Raw genomic sequence first — 20396 nt, forward strand, 5'->3', positions numbered from 1 at the left:
CTACATAGACTAATGAGCAAGACATTAACATTGTCTGTAGCTGAGCAGAACATCTTTTGCTCTGTCTTGCTTGTTTGCCAGCCACATGCAGGGTTGTGTTCTGTGAATTTATGTCGGAGAAAAATGACGGTGAAAAACTATTTATTAAACGCCAAAGGCAACGGTGTTTATAAAGTGCGGCTCGGAAAAGACAACCGCGTCAGCAGGAGCTCATATCCTCCTGCCTGCGTTGAAGTTAACATAAAGTAGGCTAAGGTAGCCTAAAGTCGGTAAACAACATAAGAAAATTGGGACTATTCAGTGTAATTTTAAAACTGTATTTCTAGTCAAAAAGATTAGGCATTCGAAAATATAGCGTGTGCCTATAAAAATCCGCTTTATCTGGTAGTGCGACTCCTAAATCCCTTATCATCCCGTCACCTATCTACACTGATCTCATTCAAAAATCCGCATACCGACGAAACACCTTAATCTCCGTGTAAATTTTAAGTGAGCTGATCTGTCATAAGGACTCATACTGGAGACCGATGATGCTGAGGCGAGGTCAGACCGGCAGAATGCGGGAATAAAGTGTTTGTTCATGGTTAAATCCACGTCGTTTACATACACGGTCGCTAGCAGATACACACGCAAGTCAGTTCTGAATATAAAACTGCACTTACGACTTTAAAATAAGTTCTGAGCCAAACCATGTCTAAATAATATCGTTTGGGGTTCATTTTGTTACTAGTTTTTCAAATGCCTGAAAAACGGGACATTTGGAGTTTTTCATCGAATGACACCATACTTTCTCTGGTCTTTCTAATCAGATTTTTCAGCTTTACTTTATTTAAAAGCTTATTACATTAATTCCCAAACTCTAATGAACAAGATCAGTGAAGCGAGATGAAGTCTGTGAAGTTGCACTCACTGCACATGCCACCAAAGTTGGACTGCAGAGAACAATCTGATCTTTTGTAAAGATGCATTTGTAAAGTGCTACGTGGCCCTTACGCATTAATGTTACTTAGGCACAATTCACAATGTTTTTTTTTCCCCTGAAAACTTAATATGCGCAGAATATGGTTATCAAGCAAAAGACGCAAGTACACTTGCACTGTTCCACCCTTGACCACTGGGTGGTGCTGTAGCACCACTCACTTAAAATCCACTTAAATTTAATCTTCGTGAACATCCAAGTTCGCGAGCATAAATCATGCAACATGCTGGCTAGAGGACCTTTAAACATAATTGTAAATTTCCATCCAGGCGATTCCTTAAAATTAATGTTTCATCCGCACAGAAGAAAACCGTTACATGATTTCTTGTCCACAGAAAACACGTGAATCAAATTGGTTTGTTTACCAAATATGGCGTTTGCAAATGGTGGGCATTCACGACCGGAAGAGTCAGGACACTCACAGCCAAACCAACACATTTCCCCAAAATAATTCAAGATTTCTGAATATTTTATACAATTCATGTAGTTACGTGATTAATTTACTTATAAAAATTGGGAATTTTGCAATGTCATAATTAGCTTGAAAACATTATTAGTTTGAAATTCCAGCAAAATGATTTAATGTAGAATGTTGACTGCATTCAGTCATGAGCTTATAAAAAAAAAAAACAAATGCAGCTTAATGAATGATTCTGCATAGAGTGAGAAAACTTAACAATTACTTGCAAATATATTACATATTTCATTAAGCAAAGCATACTATATATACTTATATATAAAATGTAGTAATAAATAAATTAATTTGTTATTCGCAAAAATACTGAATTAAGTTCAGCCTTCACTCTGAGCAGTGATACGGCTTCTCTCCTGTGTGAGTGCGCTGGTGTGTTTGGAGAATACTCTGTCTACTAAAATTCTTCCCACACTCTGAGCAGTGATACGGCTTCTCTCCTGTGTGAGTGCACTGGTGTGTTTGGAGATAACTCTGTCTACTAAAATTCTTCCCACACTCTGAGCAGTGATACGGCTTCTCTCCTGTGTGAGTGCGCTGGTGTGTTTGGAGATGACTCTGTCTACTAAAATTCTTCCCACACTCTGAGCAGTGATACGGCTTCTCTCCTGTGTGAGTGCGCTGGTGTGTTTGGAGATGACTCTGTCTACTAAAATTCTTCCCACACTCTGAGCAGTGATACGGCTTCTCTCCTGTGTGAGTGCGCTGGTGATGTTGAAGATTACTCTGCTGAATAAAACTCTTCCCACACTCTGAGCAGTGATACGGCTTCTCTCCTGTGTGAGTGCGCTGGTGTGTTTGGAGATGACTCTGTCTACTAAAATTCTTCCCACACTCTGAGCAGTGATACGGCTTCTCTCCTGTGTGAGTGCGCTGGTGACGTTGAAGACTACTCTGCTGAATAAAACTCTTCCCACACTCTGAGCAGTGATACGGCTTCTCTCCTGTGTGAGTGCGCTGGTGTGTTTGGAGAATACTCTGTCTACTAAAATTCTTCCCACACTCTGAGCAGTGGTGAGTTCTCTTCTTTTCTGTGTCTTTCTGCGATTGTCTGTGAGGTATGTTGGTGTGAACAGTAACAGAGAACATTTGTGGAGTACTGAAGCTGTTTATAGGTGCCAGATTCTCAGTTTTAATCTTGCCTGATTTCAGCAGTTTGACATACTCCTCATGGTGACATCTCCTGACATGTTTATGGAGGTAAATTTGAGCTGTATAGGAAAGTTTACACTCAGAGCAGGAGAAGACTTCAAAGTGGACATCATTCATTTCTAGAGGGAAAAAAGACATTACAAACTCAGTATGTGCTGCAACATAATTATGATAGACAACAGTTAGAGGCTATACAAATAATTAAAAACCAAATTTGATTGGCTACTTCAGTAGATTTTCAATCCTCCCTATCTGGGGAACCCATGAAATACACAGCTTTCTTAGGTCAAACACCCCAAACTTACATCCTGACCTTGTTATTTTAACAAGGAGGAATGTTGAGCTCAGTCAGGTGTCTCAATGTAGGGCAAACAATCACCTGATACTTTTAGTTTAAAAACTAAAGTAAACTTTAAATGAGCAAAATGTTTAATAAAGTGTTTGGAAGTAACCTTTTGCAGAGCACTTTTTGTTCCAGATGTAGTCAAATGTGATGCCGAGATCTTTGGCGTACTCGTCTCCGTACCACACCAGGAGCTCCTGACCTGCTTTGATGGGTCGATAGCAACGGTACAGAATCCCCCCTCGATACTGGAAGGCCACCAGATTCTGCTCTTCATCATTACGAGCACAATTCACATACCTCAACACAGGCAGACAGAGAGAGAGAGAGAGAGAGAGACAGAGAGAGAAGGATGAATAACTGGCAGTTTTTTTAAAACCAAATAATAGACAATAAAATTAATTATTCATAACAGATGGCCAACAGCCAATGAGCGGCAGACTTCAGTGCTGTACTTCCACACCTCATCCAATTAGAGTGAGTCTCTCTCTTCGCATCTATGTACTCATCACAATGCTTGCTCTTGAATATCTGCAAAAACAAAATTACACTTAAATTAAAAACGGAAATGAATATAAAAATAAATACACTGCAAAAATAAACAAAACAAAACAAAACAAAAAATAGTCATGGTTATACATTTGTTGATATGCATCTGATGCATTCACATTAAAGAAGCTACATTAAGAACTTTTACTGTGTTCAGTGTGAATACTGTTCTACTAGAGTAGGATTCAAAACTGCTGTCTGTTGCCACAGGCATCTCTACTGAATTAAAGTTACTAAAATGTGTTTGTAACAAAATAACAGATTTGTAGCATTTGTATGAAGGTGAGAAACAGGAGCTTTGATGACAAGTGCTACTCATTGTCTGTATGTATTGTACAGGACCAAAGAACTGAAAGCATAGAATAAAAATGCAGGTCCCTGTTTCTGTAAAATAAACTGATTTTGATGTATATTTTTCAAAGGAACTTCTGAATGAATGAATAAATATTACTAAACAAACTAACCACCCAGGAATAGCCACTGTTCATGGCCTCCTCTTTGTCTATCAGTTCTCCCTGGTAGGGCCCAAAGTGTGCACCGACAGGCACAGTCTGACCCTTGTTAAACACTCCCAAGCCAGCATCATGAATACTGGACTTCTGAATCTCCAGACCAGATGGAAGTGTCTGTCTGGCTCGATCCGTGACCCCCACTGGAACAGGGGTATCTGGGATGATGTGAGGTGGACCGTGAACCTCACACTTCTCAATGAAGAAAGATCTGCACTCCTCACAGTCTGTAAGGACAGGACACAAGAAAGGAAAGAAATGATGTCCAGAGTTCATCGTTATCATGACAGCCCACTTGGCAGTGGTAGATGAGTGCTTAAAGTACTTGACTACTAATCAGAAGGTTGCCAGTTCAAGCCTTTAACCTTCAGTTACTCGTGTTGTATTCCGTCTTAACTGTAAGTCACTTTGGATAAAAGCGTCAGCTAAATGTTGTGAGTTACAAGTCAGTTCCATGAGATGTGCAGTATTTAAAACAATGTTGTAACGTCATCACTGAAAGTACAACTGAGCCATGGATGAATTAGACTCATGCCCCATATCCAACCCAGAGATCAGACGTGTGCCACATATCCAACAGACAGTAGATGAGGGAAAAGAATAGCACAACTAGCTAAAATTTTAGTGACATTCATTCTTATTTAATCAAACACATGTAAACACAATTGGCAATATCAAGGTCAGCAAAAATGACTGAGGTCATGTACAGGTGTAATAAATCGATAATGTAATGATCATGACAGGCCTACGATCAATCTGGTGTCTCTGTACGCTCTCACAGTGGTAAACATTTTGGCTGTGCTGGTTGCCTGCTCCAAAATCATGAAAAACACTCATGATCAATTAATTTTTGTAAAGAATAGGGCAATAGTCTGAAAACACAAATATTGTTCCATATTCTCATTTTTCAATACTTATCCAGACTGGGAAAATACTAAAATCAAGTTCTATACTGTGCAGGAACCCTGTATATGTATATAATGTAAACCCATGACATTAGTAATGAGCCCTGATGTCTTACAGAAGTAGTCTTCATCTGTAGGTTCCTCCTCTTCTGTGTAAATAACTCTTGCCCTGTTGCGGACATTACTGCCACGAGAGTGGGTGTTTAACTGCAAAAAAGGAACTGCAGCCATAACAACAACAACAACCACAATAATAAGAAAAATCAACATCAACATCATCATCATCATCATCAAAGGTCTCAGAGGACAGAAGAGCTGAGTGGATAAAGTGTATTTCTGATATCAATGTCCCAACTACAGTTGTTCTGAACAAGGCTGTTTAGACAGGGTGAGAAGGGTATTGTGGTTTCTTGATCCGTCTTATTTTGACCGAAGCATGTCAAAGACATTTCATTAAGCCACCAGAGAAATGTGTTAACTTGTGAAAATGGGGTATAATAGGTCCCCTTAAAGATTCGCAGAGACTTTCAGTAAGATAATCTCATTTGATAAAGTGATAGCACAACAATGAAAACAGATACCACTGCAAATGATTGTACGTGTGCCCCTGTAGTAATATTTATTTTCACAGCCAGGTCTGATTTAATGTGAAATACATGTAAAACTGTTGCTCCTACAGCCCTGAGTGAAAGTAACCTAACAAATGTTTTACCTGTGAGTGAACAGACTTCTGTTTTTGGGGCTTTGTGAAAGAGCTGCAGTGTTTGGTGAGTCTGGTTTCTGCAGGGTTTACTGCCACAGTTCTCAAGGCTCTGGGTGCTAGAAGACAACCATAATCATAACACCAAGCCGTCTAACTCCTCTATAATCTATAACTCCTCTATAATCTGTAATCCTCATTCAAACAATTACTTATAAATGTAAAACTGCCCCACAAAGTGAAATGTTTTGAAAGGATCATGTTCTTCTGATGGAAGTCCACCTTCTGTTTACAATCTATATTTGCTCATTATATTTTACAACAGAACCAACCCCTGCAAAACTGTCCTCTAAAAAATTAAGCTTCATGTTGAGGATCATAACTCATGTCAGTGTAATACTCTGACACATCATCAAGTTGTTAATGAGAGAAACATCACCTGGACATCTCCTGTCCAGTCTGGGTGTCCACTCATCCTCAGAGTCACTGCTGTCATTAGGTGGCGCTTCTTTCCAGGCTCTACCTCGCCTCATAAAAGCAGGAAGAGTGCAGTCCAACCCTAAAAGTTACAAGTAGAGAAAGGGTGGGGGGAGGGTGGCATTATTCAATCAGTATGTGCAGATGTACACAATATAGTATTTTGCTGAATGCTCTTAAAGGAGTTTATTCTGTCAAAATTTAACTGTTCCATGTGTTGTCTGAAAGACATCTGTGAAGATTTTTTAAAATACATTTTTAAAAATCCCTTAATTCATCCTAATTATCTAAATTCAGCAATGACTAACATGTCATATTCTCTACTGTGAAGTACAGGTGATTATGGATGTTGATTTCATATGCTAATGACCACTGATTTCATTGGCCATCTCAATGGGGTTAGGGGTAGAGAGCTCTACATTTATATAACTGAACTGAAACAATGACCTCAGAGTGGGAGTGTTTATTAAAGAGGAGCAGCAGGTTTCTTCAATGTGAAGTCACATGGACCAGCAAATCCAAACAGCAGACAGAAGCCGATTTTCTCTGGAAAATGAGGTTTTGTTTACTATGTCTCCTCTAAGGGGTTGTCCAAATTCAGCTGTAACTCACCAATGGCAACCATAGCGTGATAATTTCTCTTAATGTTTTTATATCTAACTTTCTCCCATCTCTCCAGATGAAGCCACTCAGTCTTTGAGAAGTGGACCTTCAGCTCGGTGTAATCGTCCTAACAAAACAGATAATAAATAAGGCAGTTCATTCCTGAAATAATATTTATCTAAGTGAGTACCCACACCAAGACAAGGCCGCATCCTGTATCTGAACCCACCAGACAGACGCGGGCCTGCAAGCTACCAACAGGGCCGGAGCCATGGTTGAAAAACAGAGGTCGGGCTGTGGGTGTTTTAGTCAAAATTCCGTATAAAAACATATAAATATTACAAACGTAGAAAGAGACCTGTTCAAATTTACAAGACACAAAGTTTATTCCTCTCTTCCTCATGAAGCAGTTTACCCCTACTCACATCAGATGTTCAGTGACTCTGCTAGGCATGACTGTATCTTATATGAATAAGAGCACTCATATGTCACCTTCCCATCATCAGTTGTGATCGACACACAAGCTGTTGCATCTGCTTCGATGTTTCTCAATGTTTTTATTAATATCTTTGTAGGAATGTAGTCCAAACATTTCCTGAATCTGTAGATTCTGCTCTTTCATCTGGGTTGATAGTAAGAGTTAAGAATTAACCCAAAAAAACCCAATCTTGAAATCACTAAGGATTTACACTTCAGAAATATTTCCTTCCTTGTTCAATTGACAACTAGCCAGCTAGCTAAAATGTTTAAAAGTTATACAGCTGCTGAAGTTGTAGCGATTTTGGAAAGTAGTGATAAAGGCTTTAGAGCCTGAGGGGTTTTATTACTTTGTTGAAGAATACAAAAATAAAAGAGAATGATGGCTGAATGAATGTTACTTTAGAATATATATAATAGTGGACTTGGATAGATACTGTCACATTTAGACACAAATGTCTGATACTACCTAACTAGCTAAATGCTTGTTCTGTGCAAAATTTGTGTAAATAATACAACAATCATGATTTGTATTTGACAAAATTGACTGTCCATTAGTAAATACTTACTTTATTAAAGGTTGGTGTGTGTGTGTGTGTGTGTGTGTGTGTGTGTTAAAGTAAGCTAGTGTAGTGTAGATGAATGGATATGTTTTGGCCATATTGAATACTGTTCTGTGCAGCTGAGACTTCTTTGTTGATTATAGCTGTTGTTATGCTCATTTCTCACTTGCACACATGAAGCTTGATATTTATATTCTATGAGCCTTGATATGTGATATAAAGACATTGTTCAGTCACATAGAAATGTGACTAAACAATGTGACTTTATATCACATATCACTAATTATCCTCTAAGATTTGGTGACAGACCACACTTTATTCAGTAAAGTGAGTAAACAATTGATCAGTGTGAGTAAACAATTTATCAAAATGTCATTTTAGACAACTATCATACATTTCCATTATACTTTATTCATATGTAACTACTTTAGTGAACCAAACACTATATATTTCTAAAATTGGACCTCAAAACTTTCACCTTTAGGGCCATATTATTTCTAGGTCTAATGGTACTTCAGTAGGAAGAGAGCTGAGATTGTTCTGAACATTTTGATGCATCATACTATAATTACATTAAAAAAAAGATTTCATAGGGTTAAAGCATATAACATTTATATGAATACGTAATATTACATAAATAAAATAACATTTATATAGCACTTTGCTTGCACAACTGATAAATCTATCTTTTTTTCTGAAACCTTGTGTACTTCACTAGTTTTGAATATCTCTACATCTCTTAGTAGAGTACAGTGCAGTTAATCACATGGAATCTTTTTCGGACCCACTGCCCCCCCCCCAACACATTATATATACACATAAACCTACCAAACCTATCAATAACTCACATCTTCAGAAGAGCTCATCTTGATGTATAAGCCAACTTCTAGATTTTCTGGGAGTGAAAATTATAATAATGTATTATAAGAATAAAATAAAACATAGCTTGAACAGAACAACATATAGCCAGCTACAAAAGAAAAAACCCAGCTATCATGCATGTGATGTAGATAGATCTAACACATCCATTTTTATTCCAAACTCGTAACAGTTTCTTAACATAGCCTCCATGTCACATAGTAAGCTATCTACTGTTCATGAAACAAACACGATTTGACTAGAGAGAATACTTTACAGCTTGTTAACCAATACAGCCAGCTACCTACTTAGCTGTATTGGCTAATTGCTGATGATGATAGCCAAAATATCCAGACATTAAGGTAGGCCACGTAAACCAGTACATTTTATATCAATAAAAACAAAAAACAAATAGGTTTGCTAGGTTACCTAGGTTAGCTAATCTAGCGTTAGCTAAATAAGCGAACATATCCAGACACCAAAAACAAGATAGATGGCTAGATATCCTTAGCTAACACTATCTATTTTTTCCCTCAGATACGAAAAAAGTGCTTGGTAGCAAGCTAACGAGCTAGTTAACTAGTTTAATTATTAAGACAGCCAGTAAAGTGTTCAAATAAGGTGAGAATTCGAAACTGAACTAGAAGAGTAACTTCTATTATTTTATAAAAATATAAAAATAAGTGCAGGTTAGCTAACGCTATACAAGCCGCCTAGCCAAGTACTCACGTCACAGCTGTCAGTCAGGTAACCCCAGCTACCGTTACCTAGGTTAGCTAACCACCTAGCTGGACAAACAGCTTCAATTTAATTTTCTTCGTATTTTAAACAGGATGGACATCTTCTCCAATATCAAAAAACGAGCCTATGTTAAACTAAATCAATAACTGTTCGAAAATATTGTCCTAATAATTTGATATACAAATGATTATCTGGGTAGATAACTTAAAATACATAACCTGGCTTTGTGAGATAACGGCGGGAAGTGAAGTGATTTGTGCTCGCGGCGACGACTGAAGACTAATTTTCCCGCCTCAAATTTAAATTATAGCAGCCGTCATCACTAGTCGAAGTACGTTGGACAGTCACCTCAATACACATGGTGTGTGTGTGTGTGTGTGTGTGTGTGTGTGTATGAATGCATAGGCTTATTTGAATACATATATATATATGTATGTATATATATATGTGTGTGTGTGTATATATATATATATATATATATATATATATATATATGTGTGTGTGTGTGTGTGTGTGTGTGTATGTATATATATATATATATATATATATATATATATATATATATATATATATATATATATATATATATGTGTGTGTGTGTGTGTGTGTGTGTGTGTGTGTGTGTATGTTATGAAACCAGTGTTCAATAACTAAGCAATTGTCTCAAATGGTAATCCACGGATTACTGTAACGGACTACTCCCGCCCATTAGTCACGTGGTGCGGCCCGTCGCGTGCAGAGGGATCCACATACCGTTTGTGTTGTAACACGTGCGCAGCGTTTAACGTTAATGTCTTGTCTATTTAAAGCCCCGTCCGTGTGTGCGCCCGTTGTTTGTTTGTTCGCTGATACATGTATACATGTACGACGTGTGTGTGGTCATTGTTAAATGTTGATGTAGCCTGCGTCTAGTTTAAACGTATAAGTCGTGTCTTTCGTTAATGTTACGTGTGAGTGCCGGCATTGTCCTGTGTGTTTAAATGTCATTAAATGTTACACAAAGCCAAGGGAGTCTGTGCGACCTGTTCCACGCCCTGCGGCACTCGGGCAGCGTTACAATTATTTATCAAATAGGAAATTAATGACAATACAGTATACTACTAACCTACTGACTATTTTTATTTTATTTTATTTGACTATTATCAAACTAATATATAAGTAATGTCATGAGAAGAAAAGATTGCCTCGAGACTTTCTGCTCTATATGAGCACCCCCTTTACAAGATTGAGGTGCTGCCACTCACATGACATGTTATTTAACGTCAATGCTGACATAAGATTTTATCTCATAACTGCAGGGAATCAAGAACGGTAAGGCACCTAGCTCATGAATATTTAAATTGCACATTGACCTGGCCCCTTGAATAGTAAAACTCACATTATACTGAGTGTCAGGTGTGGTGTTGATTGTTTTACACTACAATTGTAGATTACTTATAATCAAACTTTTCTAAAGTCAAGGGCAGGGTGAATATGTGCCATGGCCATACACTCGGGTGTTCTCCCTGTCCTGCCTATGTCCTGCCCCATACAACCCCTCCCATTAACTTAATATTGAGTACAGTTGTCTCAAAAGAGATGTACCATTCTCGACATAAACTGCCCTGTTATCAAGATTTCTACCTCATGGAGATTCCTAAACATCTACATTGTGTGTTACACCATTTTACTGTTGTGGTGAAATATTTTGGCTATTGTGATAGACTACAAGACACAAAACTATTTACAGGGGATCGCCGACAATATATAATCTATAAAATAGGACAGTCACAGCCAAGGAGCAAAACAGACTCCATTCACGAGCTGCCTACAGCATTGTTGCTGATGGGCAAAAGAGGCTTTATTACCACTGCTAATGCAGTCCCCTGAGGAGCTCCAATGCTGCATATGGCCATGACTGAAACACAACCCTGCATCCTCACAAACCGGCATCAAATAGTCAGTCCGTTATCGATGAGATGATGGAATCATCCACTTGCATCAGCTGAAGCTTCTCTCCAAGGAACAAAGACTGTATGTTGCTGAATGCACTACAGAAATTATAATTATTTTAAAAAGTGATCCTCACAGTATTGCCTGCTGTGTCCAGATGAGAGTATGCTTTGTCCAGCAAGTAAGATTGCTACATCATCCAATCCAATGCAATCTTGTTACGCAGACTACAGAGGGTCCAGTGCCGGTCTGAACAGTGGTCTCAGGGGAGCCAACATCAGCCTCTCCAGTGTTTTCTTCAGGTGGGCTGTTAGAGCAACAGGCCGATCGTCATTTAGCACCACTGCTTGCTCCTTCTTGGGGACAGGGACCACACAAGATGCTTTCCATCTGACTGGGACTCTTTCCTGGCTGCTGCTTAGGTTAAAGTTGTGATGAAGAATTCTACACAGCTGGCTCAATGCCGTCAGTCTCTGCTGCTGCACCTATCATTGCCGTGAATATGTTCTAAGATTGTTGTTACATATTTTGAAAAATATCTTTAAATATATTTCCTTTGCTTGTGGGATGTTTGATACTACATTCATCTCACAGTGTTCCCCTCCTCGTCCTTTTTTCAAAGAAGGCCAGCGCGTTATCTGAGCAAATGTTTACTCGTCTAAGGATAAAGAGTAAACATGAATGAACGGATGGAGATTTTTTATAAATCTGAGTGATTACTTGTCAAAAGACCCCCCCCCCCCCCCCCCTCCTTTTACTTTGCCAAACTGAGGAAATTAATCTTGTATTGTGACACTGGTCTGTATATTACTTCAGCATGTACTGTGAGAAAACGATGACTTTGTCATAAACACTGGATGTATTTTTTTTCTTAATGTACAATTTCTAAAAGGAGCCTAAACTTTCCCACTTTGATAAAGGACTACAGTAAATGATTCTCACCTGTGCTACTGTGTTTGTTACAGAAGATCTAGAAATGAAAGTGATTTTTTGTGCAGAAGGGGCCATTACAAAGAAACATCACAGTACCTGTTGGAGGAAATGGCTGCTAAAAGCACTCTGTCAGAAGAAGAGTTTTCATGTCCTGTGTGCTGTGACATCTTCAGGGCTCCTGTTATACTGTCATGTAGCCATAGTGTGTGTAAGACCTGTCTGCAGAAATTCTGGGAATTGAAGGGATTTCGAGAATGTCCACTTTGTTGGAGAAGATCCTCTAAATCTGACCCTCCCTGTAATTGTGTGCTAAAGAACCTGTGTAAGGTTTTTCTAGAGAGTCAGAGACAGAGAGTTTCAGCAGGGTCTGAGGTGCTCTGCAGTCTGCACAATGAGAAACTCAAAGTCTTCTGTCTGGAGGACAAACAGCCTATGTATGTGGTGTGTCAGTCTTCAAAAAAACACAAAAATCATGACTGCTGTCCAGTAGATAAAGCTGTGTGTGACTTTAAGGTATGAAACATATTCTGTTATTTTGTATTTCATAATGTGGAACAGACATGATCTAATATACTTCTATATTTTAATATCATTGTTATATATTATATAAAATTGCTATATTATACAGAGCAGGGGTCAGTGTGTTTGAAGGATCGAACGTCAATAGATGCGGCTTTAGGGCAAAGACCCACCAAATATGTGTGAATCATAGAATGACTAAATCAAAAAGGCACTCCTTGAATCTCTAATGTTTCTATGTTGTAATAAAGTCTATGAGAATCATATTCTCCAACACAAGTCTAACTCTACATTAGAGATACGGGAGGAGTCCACTGTACATTTGGTGAAAGTGGAAACCTGCCACTCTGTTTTCTGCAGTTTCACTCTCTGGGACTCCAGCACATTTATACATTTACAGTTTCCACCTGCTGGAAAAGGCTCCTGCTGCTCTCAGCTAAACTAATTTGAATTGTAGAATAAACTCAAGACCTCTTTGGGGCCTCTACAGCAGAATCTGAAAGCCTTAGAGGAAGTCAAACAAACCTGTGATGAAACAGCAGCCCACATTAAGGTGAAACATTATTCTGAATTATTGTATATGTTGCTAAAGTCATGATTTCCTTGAGTGTCCACTTATCCTGTGGAGAAAAATATTCATACACATTTGTGCACTGTATATCACTGTATATCATCCTTCATCCTGTCCCATTCCAGTGTCTCTCTCTCTCTCTCTCTCTCTCTCTCCATCTCTCTCCCTCTCTCTCTCTCTCTCTCTCTCTCTCTCTCTCTCTCCATCTCTCTCTCCATCTCTCCATCTCTCTCTCTCTCCATCTCTCTCACTCTCTCTCCATCTCTCTTTCTCTCTCTCTCTCTCTCTCTCTCTCTCTCTCTCTCTCCATCTCTCCATCTCTCTCTCTCTCTCTCTCTCTCTCTCTCTCTCTCTCCATCTCTCTCTCTCTCCAACTCTCTCTCTCTCTCTCTCTCTCTCTCTCTCTCTCTCTTTCTCTTAGTGATTATTATTTCCGTTTTACTCTGCAGGTTAGGTCATATATATTGTTTGTGTAATAATTCTGATACATTTAGGTGTTCAGTCTACAGTCTGTATTAGTTCAGAAACATGATATATGAAGATGGTATTTATGAATAAAAAAGTTACATTGGTGTTGTGTAAAAGTATGAAAGGAACATTGATGGAGTTAGTGAACAACATTTAACATGTGAATATGATCTCAAAATAATAATTTGCATAAGCCACACAATATAGAGTTATATAGCTTCATGCATTTCCAGAGTTCACCACACCCCAAATGAACCTGAGAAAGTGTCAGCAGCTCTGATCAATGTTGCAAAACATTTTTCCAACCTGAAGTTCAGAGTCTGGGAAAACATACAGAAGACTCTCCAGTACAGTGAGTTTTGGTTTTCATGGGGTTGATTTACTGGACCTGATCTGGTTCTGAACACCTGAGAATTTTAACATTATTAAGAATGAAGCATTAAGATTAATGCATTAAGCATCTACGATTCTAGCACTTAAAGCTCATAATAGCAAAACTACTGATAAACATTTATTTCTTGGCATTCCAAGAAGGGAATATCACACTAATTCTTTTACATGTGTGATGCTCCAAAAATTAATCAAAGGTCCATAGTCAGACATTAACTAAAAAAACTGATATTATTTATTTCAATAAATGCAAAACAAACAATTAACAAAAGAAAATCGCCAATAACTTTGCAGACCCACACACATGGACTGTATGTACATCTGTACATGTAGTGCATTGCTAGGGCTGGGATAAGCACTAAATTATTGTCTCTCTCTTTTCTTGTAGAAGGCGCACAAAAAAAACCCCCACAAAACAATACATGTAATGCTTATACTGGAAATATACTAATGCTTGTATGTACCTAACTTATTCTTCCATGTAACGTTGCCGCTGGCCCGAGTGGCGCAGGACATGTGGGGCAGGACACACAGACTCCCTTGACATTGTGAAACATTTAATGACATTAAACATACACAACAAGGGTGGCACTCACACATAACATCTACGGAAAACAAGACTGTACACTTAACGTTAAACATAGAACACCTATACATTAATAGCAGACTACGCAAAACAATGTTACAGCTATAATAATCAGAATTAACACTTCTGTAGCGACAATGACCAACACCGGTGCACACACTGGCAGGGGTTTAAATAGACAGACAAACAGTAAACCCTGTGCAGGTGTGTGCAATCCTGGAAGGTGTGGTTACAAAACACGTGAATCCCCCTGCACGTGGTGGGCTGTACCACGTGACTCATAGGGGGAGGAGCATTCCATGACATTCCAAGGTCTGTACAACACAAAAATGATCCAAGATCTGTAAGCAGACACTAACTAATAAAAATGACATTATTTGTTTAATCCAATGAAAAACTTAAAGATAAGCACACAATGTTTTACATTTGAATTTAATTTAACAATTTTTTGGATGACTCTGTAATATAACAAGTAGGCATCTCTTGGCTGTACACTGACAGATTTTTGTTCTATAAACTACAGTTCTATAAACTACCAGTGTGTGAGGAGCAGATTAGCTTTATGATGATAAACTCATTTACATTGATGAAGCTTGAACAATTAGACAGTGTCCCTATACTTCTTTAGTATAACCCACTGAGGGTGACTCTCTCCCAGAAGATGCTGTATACAAATACAACAGTGGATACTATAGATATGCTGAGAACAATAACTGAGATACACATTGTCCATAAATGAAAATAAAACTCTAAAAGAACATTTAATATAATAGACTTTTGGCACAAATCACTCGTAACACAATCAATTTGATTCATACCATGTTAGACTCTTGTGTCATTACCAGACATAAGGTACATGAGGAGGTTTAATATCTGTAAAGGTCTACAGATCTAAAGTCATCTCACTCAAAGTAAAGGGTCTGCAGTCTGTAGATGTGACCTCATCACATAAACACATGAAGAACATGTGATGATTCATTCTGTTCTCTCTCCTCAGCTCCTGTTACTCTGGACCCCAACACTGCCCATCCACACCTCCACCTGTCTGATGATCTCACTACTGCAGAACGTAGACCACAGACATCACTGCTTCCTGACAATCCAGAGAGATTTGAGGTGTATCCGTGTGTCCTGGGCTCTGAGGGCTTTAACTCAGGGACACACTGCTGGGATGTTGATGTTGGAGGCAGTGAGTACTGGGCACTGGGTGTAATTAGAGAGTCTGAATCAAGAAAGGGATCATCTGTCTGGAGTTCAGTGTGGAGTCTATGCTACAGTAAAAGCAGTGATGAATACTGGATAAGCTGCCCAGGACAGGCGGATCATGTCCTCACACCCACAGAGAAACTGCAGAGGGTCAGAGTGCAGCTGGACTGCGAATGGGGGAAAGTGGCATTCACTGATCTTATAACCAGTACACACCTGCACATGATAACACACACTTTTACCAATAGAATTTTCCCATTATTCTTTAATTACAGTTCCCCTTTAAGGATATTGCCAGCAAAGATATCAGTAACTGTAGAAAACCAGTCTGTGGTTTGTAGAACATGTTGTCACTGTCCACTACCTGTGTAAGATGTATAACCTGCAAGAATTCTGAGTCAGATATTATCTGAGTCACATAACAGTGAGTCACAGCACTATTGAATGGTTTACCAGTGTTTCCCAATCCTGGTCCTCCAGTTCCCTGCACGCCACATTGTAGCGTGTTCCCTGTAAACCCAGAGTGACACTGGACCCATTACAGACCAAAACACTGAACACTGTGGAGCTGAATGGAGCACTGCTACTACCTGTATGTTTACACAAGGGTTTATGGGGTCAGCGTTAGTGTTCAGATGTTTTGTTTTTCTTTGACCTTCATCCACAGAGGTGAGGCTGTCCTTCAAGGCCAGTAGGACTGAGGCTCTTTTTAACTCAGATCTTAAACAGTAGAACTGAGAACAACACCTGTGCTTGTAAATGTGGTTTGTTCCTGACCATTGCTGTCTTAGAGTTGTAACTTGGTGAGAGGTGTGGGGCTGTTTTGGTTTGATTTTCTTTCGTTTATGGTTTATTCGCTGATTCTTAGATTTTCTCCCATTTTATATTTGTCTGATTATTATGTACAAACCTTTAGGTAATTGACACATTCTGACTTATTATTTTGTGGTTTGTCAAAAAATTAGTTTTCTACATAGGTATCCAACTGTCTTGTTTTTTTAATGTGAATGTTTTGTTATGATGTTTTTATTTTCACGTACATTACAAATAAATGCAACATGTTGCCTCAAGTGAGACCTTACAGATCAGCTGTTGCTGTTATATGACAAACTCAACATGAGTAAATTGACATTCTGAGTTATGAGTGCTTGTGGACAGTACAGCTCCTGTTTAGACTAACATGAGAAGGTGGGTGTGATGGTTGGCTTGCTCACTCCTTTTTAGAGGTGTTCCAAGCGGGGACAAGGTCTGATCAAGGTCTTGTTTTGCTCCTGAAAGCATGCACATCAGCCTTTCATCAGGATCTACTTGAAAACACACATGACCACAAATATAACGCTAGACCAGCTGCTATACTGTATTTGAGGTCATAAATATTCATCTCACAGTTTCCTACTTATGACACTTCCTGTCCTTCTGTACACCTTAAAAGACTATAATATGTTCAAGGCAAATATACAGTCTACTGATCTAGTAGTGAATGAATAATGAATAAATACACACAAGGCCAAATGTACACTTCCATTTTACTCTAATAGTACTTACAGTTTACCAGGGCAGGTCTAGCAGGCCAGATCTTCACAAGTGGAGACCAGAGAGTGACACCATTAAAGTATCTGAGATTCTACTTACAATGTTTGACTATGGAGATATTCTGCCTATTTGAAGAAATGAAACTTGTAGCATTACTCTAATCTGTAGTAATACTTTGCATGACTGGTTTGAGGTCAGGATGAGATGCAGAAATATTCTTCTCCGTGTGAAAACCTTGCCTAAACAGGTTTGTGATGGTTTTGTATGTGACTGGACAAACACCACCCACTGGAGCTCTGTTCAGACAGATCCATACCCTTCTCCTCACAGACTGTCTTCCTCTGCACAGGGAGACCTAAGACACTGAAATTTAAATGACTGCATCTGTTCACTGAAGGTGATTGGGCAACCACCAGGTGGTGTACCCTGATGTTAACTATGCTGGTTACCCAAATGTCTTTGAGGAGGGAGGATACACGAAGGTGGGTATGACTAGAAAAAAAAAAAATCTCGTCAATGGAGATGGTGACTGAGGACCTTGTCGATCCTGATTCAGTACTGTAGCCTCCATCCCCACTTCCTGAAATGCAGCACAACCTTGTCTTCCCTTCAACAAATTCACTTGCATACCATCTTTCAGCGCCGTCTCGTAAACCTTCTGGACTGGATTCAAACATCCTCACCATGTCAGGACGTGGGTCCCATCCTGCCCCTGCTCGACTGGTTTCGGGTTGGGATGAGCTGCAGAAATATTTTTAATTCTTCTCTGTGAGAAAATCTGGCCTAAACAGGTTTGTAAGCGGTTCAGCAGCACGCGATGAACAAAACCATCATCTATGACAAAACAGATTTCCAGCTGCCTTGGCAAAGAGTGCTCCTCTGATGTTCCTGACTGCATCTGTTCACTGAAGGTGATTGGGCACTTTTGGGTGGGGTACCCCGACTCTAACTATGCTGGTTACCCAAATGTCTTAGAGGAAGGAGAATACATCAAGAAAAAACTAGAAAAAACTAGAAAAAATCTCCTCTGATGAAGGACCTGGCCGATCCTCAGATCACCTTGTATGAAGATCCAGACCACCAGGGCCAGAGCCTCGTTCTCACCTGTGAGACTTACCTGTGTCATGGCTCCTTCAACAATACAGCGTCTTCTCATAAGGTGCAGAATGGAGGTTGGGTCCTCCACCAGCACAGAGGCGAATATTTGAAGGTGGCCAGAGCTACCTGCCATGTCTCTCCGCACTACTGGTTCAGTCCACCTTGTAGTCTGAATAGACCAGAGAGTCTCACATGTGTTACTGATCCTGTACTGTATGGATGACACAAAGATGTTTAGAATGCACTTTCCAGAAGTGTCCAACATATGAAAGAGTAATTCATAGAAGGGACAAACAGTGAATGGCTGTAGTGATTTATTCTATAATACAAAACTTCTTACCCAACAATCCCTCCTTATGGTTTACGGGAATAAGCCAAAACAGTTTCATCTTATAAGAACCCCTAATATAACAATTTATACTCACAGATATATGTCTCAAAATTATACACAGAGATAAGATCTTAACAGAGTGTGTGCAGTACTGCATTATTGTGAATCTGGGTTAGATATCTTTCATTTCTCTAATTACCCAAAAGCAATATTTTATGGAATATTTTCCTGTCATAGTTAAAGTAGTGAGAGATCTGTTTGATCTGTTCAGAGCTCAGTGTAAGAGGGTGGAGGCGAACAGAAACCCAGCACAAGGAGGAGACTCAGTTTAACACTCAACACTGCACACTAGATAACTGGATCTGGACAGGAATAAGAAATACTAACATGATAAACCAACTGTGGTTTCCCTCACAGATACTATTCCTTACACATCCTCTCAAGAACACCATACAGTCACTTTAGGCAACTAACCCCCAAAATGAAGAGACAGAGAGAGAGAGAACTGATCAGACAAAAATCTTAAATCTACTTAAGTTTTTTCAGTTTCTCCCAGCCACAAGGTTCTGTCACAGCCAAACTTATTTAGTCACTGTAACAAATACAGTGACTAATGTCTTCACATCTGTTTGACCCACTTTATTTATTTATTTTTAATTCACTCATGTTTTTGCAAAAGATCTTTCTACATTGCAATTTTTTGCTTTTAAGTAAAATTTGTGTTGTTCTACGCCAAAGCATCCTGTGTGGAATGTTAAAGTCACTGAGGTTTCACTACAACCCATTCTACTGCCAGTATTTGACTATGGAGATTGTATTCAGTTTGGTTCAGTATGGCTAAATGCTTGAATGTATACAATAGTTTGGCTGAAACTTAATAATTAGTATGGGTGACCACACAACTGCAATAATAGTGTATATCAATCTGACTGAGACATGTGAGGGTCCCTTGTTCAGTTAATGTTCATGAACTGTCGCCATCTAGTGGAGGAAGCGTATAGTTTGCCATTTGCCTAAAAAGCCTCTCCCATACTCTGCCTGTTTGGAAAGATGTATGGTCACTCCGGTCTGTATTAATTCTGTATTCTTTTTGGTTGGAAACAGTCATTGGAATCTAAGTAATAGATATATTAGAATACTTCATTACATGTTTTTTTTCTTCAAAGCATTAGTGTCAAAGTCAAACTTATCTACTAGAAAATATAATTATAATAACATTTTTATAAAGTAATGTTTTTTTTTCCGTATCATCCTGCATATTTGTTTGTCATGACATTTAAGTCCTAGATAAGCAGAGAATTTGATCCAGTCTACTGAAATGAATCTGTATGATTTGTGAGAAATATGGAACTGGTGTATTGACCAACATCTCTTACCACTGAGGTGAAAAAAGAATGTTCACAGGAAAAAGAGGTTTAAATACTGAATTAGAAATATTATTAGTATAAAACATAAAGGATCATAAAGATTCTCTATCCTTATAAAATGGTATGTGTACAGA

At 38.8% G+C, this 20396-nt stretch overlaps 2 protein-coding genes and 1 long non-coding RNA gene across 3 annotated transcripts; 2 read left to right on the top strand and 1 right to left on the bottom strand.

Moving 5' to 3' along the window:
• Positions 1 to 1778: 1778 nt before the first annotated feature.
• LOC118240662 (histone-lysine N-methyltransferase PRDM9-like) lies at positions 1779 to 4671 on the bottom strand. Its single transcript, XM_081704691.1, has 4 exons — positions 3960 to 4671; positions 3410 to 3477; positions 3056 to 3246; positions 1779 to 2722 (listed from the first exon to the last, which is right to left on the bottom strand). Exons 1-4 carry the CDS (start codon positions 4287 to 4289, stop codon positions 1779 to 1781), a joined length of 1533 nt encoding a protein of 510 aa, XP_081560817.1. The 5' UTR covers positions 4290 to 4671.
• On the top strand, positions 2339 to 3324 carry LOC145652887 (uncharacterized). The gene is made up of 2 exons (XR_014119164.1): positions 2339 to 2465; positions 3082 to 3324. It is a non-coding gene; the product is annotated as an uncharacterized LOC145652887 (long non-coding RNA).
• Positions 4672 to 12298: 7627 nt separating the features above from the next.
• LOC118240661 (E3 ubiquitin-protein ligase TRIM39-like) lies at positions 12299 to 16305 on the top strand. The gene is made up of 4 exons (XM_081704858.1): positions 12299 to 12706; positions 13170 to 13288; positions 13961 to 14103; positions 15725 to 16305. The coding sequence occupies exons 1-4, from the start codon at positions 12302 to 12304 to the stop codon at positions 16303 to 16305; spliced, it is 1248 nt and encodes a 415-aa protein (XP_081560984.1). The 5' UTR covers positions 12299 to 12301.
• Positions 16306 to 20396: the final 4091 nt, after the last annotated feature.

Source organism: Electrophorus electricus, chromosome 21, assembly GCF_041902795.1.
Source record: "Electrophorus electricus isolate QZ-2024a chromosome 21, ASM4190279v1, whole genome shotgun sequence".
In the NCBI taxonomy this organism is placed as follows: Eukaryota; Metazoa; Chordata; class Actinopteri; order Gymnotiformes; family Gymnotidae; genus Electrophorus; species Electrophorus electricus.

Coding starts and splice junctions, on each gene's coding strand:
- LOC118240662 (XM_081704691.1), bottom strand. CDS start 4,289: ATGATAACGATGAACTCTGGACATCATTTCTTTCCTTTCTTGTGTCCT. Junction 3,478..3,959: donor ACAGTGGCTATTCCTGGGTG/GTTAGTTTGTTT, acceptor TTGTTTTTGCAG/ATATTCAAGAGCAAGCATTG. Junction 2,723..3,055: donor CAAAAAGTGCTCTGCAAAAG/GTTACTTCCAAA, acceptor TTTTCCCTCTAG/AAATGAATGATGTCCACTTT.
- LOC118240661 (XM_081704858.1), top strand. CDS start 12,302: ATGGCTGCTAAAAGCACTCTGTCAGAAGAAGAGTTTTCATGTCCTGTG. Junction 13,289..13,960: donor AAACATTATTCTGAATTATT/GTATATGTTGCT, acceptor CACAATATAGAG/TTATATAGCTTCATGCATTT. Junction 14,104..15,724: donor ACAGAAGACTCTCCAGTACA/GTGAGTTTTGGT, acceptor CTCTCTCCTCAG/CTCCTGTTACTCTGGACCCC.